Source organism: Glycine max, chromosome 10 (genome assembly GCF_000004515.6).
Source record: "Glycine max cultivar Williams 82 chromosome 10, Glycine_max_v4.0, whole genome shotgun sequence".
Classification (NCBI taxonomy): domain Eukaryota; kingdom Viridiplantae; phylum Streptophyta; class Magnoliopsida; order Fabales; family Fabaceae; genus Glycine; species Glycine max.
The window spans coordinates 13,647,621-13,656,018 of record NC_038246.2 but is presented as its reverse complement, the minus strand read 5'-3'; the positions used below and the strand labels follow the sequence as shown (position 1 = coordinate 13,656,018).

Genomic DNA, 8,398 nt, shown 5'->3' with positions numbered 1-8,398 from the left:
GCTTCGGTACCATATTTCCGCCAATTCTGTCTTGGGCCTTGGCCACGTTGTTATAGTCACCCACCACACACCAAGCCCCTTGATGAGTCTCATGAATTTTCTCAATATCTTTCCATAAAATTTTCCTTCTATCCAATGCATTACTTGCATAAATAGCAGTTAGCCAAAACTTGAAATTTCCAGTTACATCATAAACACCACAGTGTATAAGTTGGCTAGTCCTACTAACACATTTCACATCCACCCTATTTAAGTCCCAATGGATCCAAAGCCTACCATTTGCATGACAAGTATAGTTATCAAGATAATTCCCATTTAGCCGAAGTTTCTCTCTAACATTAGCATCTTTATTTTCTTTAACTCTTGTTTCGATCAAAATTGCAATTTCTGGCTGAAGCTCTAGGAGATGGGAGCTTATCTCCCTTAGCTTTCCAACCTTGTTAAGCCCCCTTACATTCCATGAAGTAATCATGGTCCCCGATCGAAGGCTTGGGGGCCATTCAAAACCTCCAACACCCTAAATCCATTGGTACAATGCACTGTATTTGAGGACTCAGTATATGTAATAGATTTACCTCTATCCTTTGAAGCTTTGCTCACTTTAGTCCACATCTCTTCATCATCTTTAGTAGTTCTAATCCATGTCTTTCCTTCATCTCCATTAGCTTTACTCGTTGTTGTTTCTTTCCTTGGTGTAGAGACCTCAACAGGGATTTCATGTTTTCTCTCCTGTTGAGGCTTAGGCTGCCATTTTTTCTTCTTGACCCCATTTCCACATTGATGCCCTATCTTCTGACATTTATCACAGAACTTGGGCCTCCATTCATACTCAATGGGTTGCATTATTTTCCGACCATCTTTATCCTTGATAGCAATTTCTTCCACCAATTTTCTAGTAATGTCGACCTCCACTAACATCCTGGCATAGGAAACTTTGAGTTTGTGGGTAGTGCATTCATCAGTAACCATGGGTGTACCAATGGCACTGCCAATTTTGTTAAGGCTTCGTTCGCCCCAAAGATACAACGGGAGCTTGGGAAGTTTTATCCATATCGGTATGGTTCGTAGCATGTCCTGCTTCAGACTAAAATCAGGTCTCCACTCTTTAAGTACCACCGGCATGCTTCTTATTGTATAAGGACCCTTCATCACCACCACTTCCATATCGTCATGTGATTTGAATCTTAACAGTAAGTACCCATCATTGTGATAATACAAGTCTGGCAGCTGCACAAAATTCTAGTTTCTCTCCATGAAATTCTTAATCGTATTCATACTGAGGTCACCCCCCAGCACATATAGGATTAGGGCATTTTCCCAATATCTAATTTCAGATTCGATGTCCTCATCCTCAATCTCGATTTCAATTTGTCCCTCTACCATTTTCGGTGCCACATAAGACATCATCCTTCCTTTTGTTGGATTTCGATTCTCACTTATCACGTCAACCCATAATCTTCTCGCCTCTTGATTTCCTTTCGGATCATCTTTAGGGGTTTCCACCTCTTTGGATCTCTCCTCAATCAGCTTTTCCCCATCCAGTTTGTTCTCATCTTCAGTCTCATCATGCTTCCCTGTTTCCATCTCCGATCGAATTCTGATTCTTCGTTGACGAAGGCACCGTGGATTTCGGACGCCCTCGCCCCCGCTTCGTCGTCGTCGTCGTCGCCATCATTTTTGTGTGTTGCTGATTTTAATTACCAACATGCTTTCTTGTGTGTAGATGATTTTAATTACTAATTCATTTTCTTCTATGTGTTCATATGTGCATTCTTTCACTTTGTCATTGAAAATTCTGGAAAAAAATGTGTCCATACATCATAAAAGAAAAAATTGTTTCAGCTTCTGTACAATGGAATTATTTGTAGAGTGGTTATGTTATGTAGTAGAGATTATTTTAGGGTCTAAATAACATGTCCCCTTCATCATCTGTAGGCCAAGAAAATTAATTTTGGGTTTATGCCTCTACCTTGCTCAACCATTTAAAGCTTTTGATACATGAACTGTATCCAATTGAAGTCAATTTTTGTGTATATCTTAGAGTGAAATTTTAAGTAGGATGGAATCTTCATCCTCTAACAAAGTGATAAATGCAGGTTATCATGTATGCACAACCATAGGATGTGGCCAAAAAATAGATGTTGACATTATTGGTAAGCCTAATTTTCCCATATGTTTCTCTTTTCTTATTTGCTTTAATCCATGGTTTTCTTTTGCTAATTTTGGGTGCTTCATTTATGCTCCTCCTATCAACAACAAGTCTAGCCAAGTGATTTCTGTTACCTTCTTATATTATGATTGGGCATTGGGCAACTGATTTATGTTACAAAGATTAGTATATATAGAGTTCTAGAACTCTTAGTTATTACTAACTAACCTTTTAACAAACTCTTATCTAACACTGACGCTTAACTAAGTACTAACTTGGTAACTATCATAACTAACTTGGTAACTGTCATAATTAAGTGAGTGTCCAATTGAGTCTTTAAAACAAACTCAATCACATTTAGTTTGGTCCTCAGAAAACCAAACCTAGTAGGAGACAAGGGTTTAGTCAAAGCATATGCCCATTGGTCAATGGCAGGAATATAATTAATGTACGATAAGCTGTTTAGCCAAAACCTTTTCCCTAAGCTATGTTGCAGATAATTTTGAGTTCAACTGAGAAGTAATTTGTTGAATTAAAGGAATAGTACTACCAGTAATTATAATGTCATCAACATACCCAAGGAGATATACAGGGCAAATTGACCAAACTAGGTTATTATAGAATAACAAAACTTGAAACTTTTGGAAAAATTGGTGTTTGAATCTTAAATCCTATTTTTCACCTACTTAGAGGCATTTTTTTTGGAAAAATCAGTTGACCATGGGATTTGGCAGGGGATTCCTCCTTCAATTTCGAGCATTTTGACATATTATGGGGCTCAAACGAACATTTCTATCAAAAGTTACAACCGTTTGAAGTTTATAATTTTTGTACTGCCAAAATACAGTGTGCGATTTGGTCTTGTAAATGAATACAGAAGGATTACACATTTACTTGCTGCAAACCCTAACTAAAGTAAGGTAGTCTGAAGCCTTTCAAACCATTGCCCGGGAGCCTGCTTGAGGTCCCTGATATTAACCGGGAAATGACCCTCGACAACAAACATCCATATAGGGTTAAATAAACATTGTACCAACTATGGAGTATGGGGGTGGTGAAAAACAACCACATAGGGTTTAACTTACAAAGCTCATTTCAAGAAATTGCAGATAAGGAATTACCTGACTGAGAAACTATGGACTATGGGGGTTCCTGTTCCTGTTCCTAAAATGTTGAAACTGCAGTGTTGGTGTTAGTGTTGAATGTTGAAGTCGGACTCCAATGGACCTCAGCGATCATGAACCCCGACGACGGTCACGAACCCCAGCGACGACGATGGTGAGGAGGAGACGACAGTGACAGGTCTTCGCGGTGAGGGAGAAAGAGACTTTTGTTTCTAAGACTGAGCTAGCGCGCGGGGGGAGAACCTTCTGGGTTTTAATTTATCTATAACCCAACATCGATTTTATAAAGAAAACCGATGTTAACAACTTAACATCGGTTATTTAAATAACCGATGTTAACTAACTCGACTTATTTACAAAAATGCCACCGTGCTTTTCTTAACATCGGTTTTCTAAAAAATCAATGTTAATCGTGCGATGTTAAATCTATATTTTGTAGTAGTGCATTTAGGTAATCCGTCTTCCAAGCATGATTAATTGGCCTAATTTCATGATTATCCATTAGTTTAATTATTTTGTATTTATCTAGGATCGTATAGGTACATAACCGACATAGTCGAATACCTATCCAATTTAATAGTGAACATTGTTTTATTAAACATAATTTTTTAGGCATTTGTTATTTAAGTCTATACATATCAAGCTATGCGTGTGAAATTAATTGAAAGTGCATATCATAATTTAAAATATTCTGTTCATAGAAAAACCGCAATACATTTATCAAATCTTTAATTGTGATGGGCACTTTTCAACTTTCACATGCTTGTCTCGGTTCGCCATCTATAGTTCGTCATACGTATGTCCCAAGTAATTAATTCTTCTTATTTCGAAATAAATTTAAATGTTTAAATGTGAGAAAATAAACATTGTATTAATTTTTTAAGCCTATAGTCAAAGTTGAAGATCAACTATGTAGAGCTTTATAATTTTTCAAATACGATTAGGAGTTCCAAGCTTCTACTAAACAAGATGTAGACGTTTTTCAACTATATATTAGTGTCGTCTCTGATAAAGTTTAATCAGGGAGCAAAGTGTAATAGGAAAAAATATTAGGTAGTTTGAAACTATTATAATTTTCATATGTTAAGAATATTAGGTAGTTTTAGTCTACTTAGTTTTGATTAATCTTTATATCAACATAATCAAATATTATTAATTCTTTTTTATAAATTGAAAACTAATTAAATATAAATTGACTGGGATCATAAACAGGTAATTGTCAAATAAAATTAGCTAATAATTTTGCGTGTTGCAGAGTGAAGTTGAAACCATAAAGGGCATTCATGATTCAACTAAGCTTTTGTTCCTTGATTTTTTGTACAAAATCTTACGACTGTCCTACATATGTATTATTACTTCGCAATCTGAACGTGGACACACGCTTTGTACTCTTATTAGGTCTGAATGTGAATAGTAATAATGTCATTTCCTATAACGATTAGATTGTGTATTACCGTATTGCATAATCGAGTCATAGGCTCATAGCATGCATGTGCAATATGTATGTTCATCTCAAAGAGAATGTAACAGGGAAATTGAGTATAAATTGTTTTAGTTGGGGCTTGGAACTTTGTTTGGAAAAAAAATCTCCATGATCGTTTGAAAAAAAATGGAAAGTAAAAAAAAAAAAACATGAGGAGATGTAGAGGAGGCAGAAGAAAGTGGTCCTGGATGTTACAGCCACGCAAGCCAGTGAATAGAGAGATGAATAAATAAAGCCTATATTTATGGTGTAACTGTAACAGACATTAACTCTGATTCTATAACTTCCAAGTGATCACTATACTCTCCTTTTTGTTTTAATAGAAATAGGATTATGGTATTTTATTAAGAGAAAAAAAAAATTATACACTCATCAAATCATAATCTATATCATAATCTATTATATATAATAAGTTTATTAACTTTTAAAATAATTACCTTAAAATAATTTAAATGATGATTTGTGATTGAATGATATTATAAAATTATTTTACACTAACAATATATAAACATTAAATTATTGTAAACTACTAATCAAATCTGAAATACAAGTAGGAACTTGATTAAAATAGTGGATAAAAGATAAAGATGAGGTTGTCCTAGTCAAAGCATGAGCTATATACCATTGCTTTATCTTCTCACGAAACCAGATGATAGGTTTGATTTTGAAGCCAGCAACAACATTTTGCATTCTCTCAGTGATCACTATACTCTTGATAGATTAAATTGTGTAGCATATGTATATATTATAGAAGAGTAATGTTATTTATATATTAACTTTTTACATATTACACATACATAAGGGAGGGAGATAAAAAGAAGTGTGTAATTAAGTGATGTGCGATTGAGAAATATAAAAGAATGTGAATGTGTAAAATCACGCTAAAAATTTATTATATGAATAGGGGAATGCTAGCCATATACTTTTAAACTCATTTTTTTAATACACTATCTGACTAAATTTTATTAGAAATTATAAAGTTATGTGAATTTCACTTCTTAATTATAGAATAAGTATACTTATGATTTTATAATTTTTAATAAATGTTAATTAATAATAAATAATTTACTATTAGAATGAATGTGTTATAGAAGTAGGTTAACATTCTTCCAATGAATAATATATAGAATACCAATAATAATACATTAGTAATTGTCAATAGCTAGGTTATAGATCATGATCTGAAACCAATTTAGAGTGAGACACACCATGTGTCCCTAGCTATAGCTACAACCAAAGCATGTGTACCCTTTCATACGGTGGCAATGCTGGTAATCTTTGCAGCATAGTTATTTAATTCTCAAAGTGTGGTATATAAATATATAATGTCTTGATAATTAATTAAAATGATAGTATAATATATCTGATTCTAATCTAGCTAGCCTTTTTTGTTTGGCTCTTCTTCTCATTCCTCTGTCATGCTATAATTAATTCTTTTATAGTTTCAATTTAGACTAGATCTACTGTTGCTCACACTGGCCTAGCCCAACACACTCTTTTGGCCCCTTTCTCCATTGATGGGGTCAATTAGTGAACAGAATGCATGTCATTATATGCTCGTCAACATTCCGACCTAAAACCTGAAGTTAACACTGCAAGGCTCTTCTGCTTTTACTGTTTCACTCAGGAATATAACAACGACTATTTATGTATCCAAAAGAGAAATATTAATAATAATAATATTAACAACCAAGAGATGTACAACATGCATCGCAATTGCAAACTAGTTATGTTTATACAAAATTTCCAAAAATTAAATAAATTCATTTTATTTTTATCTTTATATTTTTTTAATTATTATTAATTGGAGTTATCTGATTTGACGTAACGAAGTATTGTATATGCTTTAATACTCAATTTGCCTATTTTTCTTTAAAAGTCAGGTGCTTCAATAGTTTAACAAAGAAGAGTGTTTATGAAGACTCTCAGTTTCTACTCTTAAATAATATAATACTTTTTGACATACCAAAACATTTATCTTCTGTGATTTTCGTAATTATCAGTGTTCTATATAATATATTCAGCAACCATATGTATATTAGAAACTCAATTGTTTATATAAAATTATTCATATTATAAAATAAATTATAATTTTTTTATCGGAAGGAGTTAAATATAATATCCGGATTTTACAATATTCTCACGATTGCAATTTAAATGTAACCAATATTAATTGTATTTCATATTATTCTATTTTGTAACTGTATATATACCACTTTGATCTATATATAACCACATAATACTTTTTCCTTGCGTTAACAAAATATGCATAACTTTATTAATGTTAATACTTAGTTATATAAATTGAAGAAAGTTTTTATAGAGTTAAAAAGTAGGATTATATAGTTACAACATTACTAATGTTCTTGTCATGGGATATGAGTATATCATATAAAAAAGTTATTCATACTAATACCCAAATATACACAGTTTTAGTAGAAGAAAATTCTCAGTGCAAAGGTGCACACACAGTGAGCATTGAATATAATATTATGAATTAATTTGTATAAGAAGCTCATATATAGTTGGTTTAGCCGACCAGAGTGCACACACCGATAAAAATGTTGGGGACATATTGGGACTGGTTGCTTCTTGTCGCTGCAGGTATCCTATAAATATTCACAATATTATTGTTTTATATCATAGTGGCAGCTGTGAGTGAGAAATTACAGATTCTATCTTTTATGCCTCTTGTCTATTCTGGGATGCGTGCACTACTGTCTCTAAATATTTTTTAATTAACTATTTGATCATGACAAAACTATGTTATTCTGTTTAAATTTGAAAGTTAATTTAGTTTGTATCGTAAGAGTCAAATGTTCTATTCCTTCGAATGTTTATGTAACATCTCATGTCATGTAAAGATCCTTTATTCCCCTTCTAAACACAGAAAAAGAATATAAAAGAACAAAAGGTATTAGATTTTTTACTTTTATTAGAGAAAACGAGCGATTGAAAGGCCTTCCAATTTTATTTTATTCTTTTGAATTTATATAGCTTGTGGTGTACCAACTCTTCTCTTTTATATATATAACTTTCTTATTTGATCCAGTAAGGGTGGTAATTTATGAATAAAACACCACAAAAGAATACCATATGTGCAAATTTGGTCGTTAAATGAGTTAGTGATTGAAATCGGACGTTTATAGACGTTTTTCATTTATGTGTTCAGCCACTGGTTTATAAATCAGACACTAATAGTGACTGATATTTTCCGTTGCTAATTAATAAGACGCTATCACTAATAATATATATTTTGATAGCTTTTCATTGATGTGTATGTAGTAGCTAATATGATCACTAGATGTTATAAATTCTCTAATATCAAAATTTGACTTCTCCTTTTAAATAAAAAAAATGTTAGTGTTAAAAATATAAAAGAAACAGCGTGCAATCACTAAATAAGTATCATAGTGATTGATTGGATGATGACAAATTTAGTGATGAGCTAGATTCTATTTAAAAAAATTAAGATATATGGTTTACCTTAACAATGTTTATTTAGTCATAAATGTTTTTTTTTAAATTATTTAGTTAAGATGATTTTGTGACAGTTTTGCCTTTAAACCGACGAAATTAAAATAAAATGTAACTTTTTATAAATTGAGGGAAGGATGGGGATTTGTGGAAAATATTCTGTGA

General features: G+C 32.4%; 1 protein-coding gene across 1 annotated transcript; it reads right to left on the bottom strand.

Moving 5' to 3' along the window:
* Nucleotides 1-468: 468 nt before the first annotated feature.
* LOC102669251 (uncharacterized) lies at nt 469-1,164 on the bottom strand. Its single transcript, XM_006589869.1, has one exon. It carries the CDS (start codon nt 1,162-1,164, stop codon nt 469-471), a length of 696 nt encoding a protein of 231 aa, XP_006589932.1.
* Between the last annotated feature and the right edge of the window lie 7,234 nt (nt 1,165-8,398).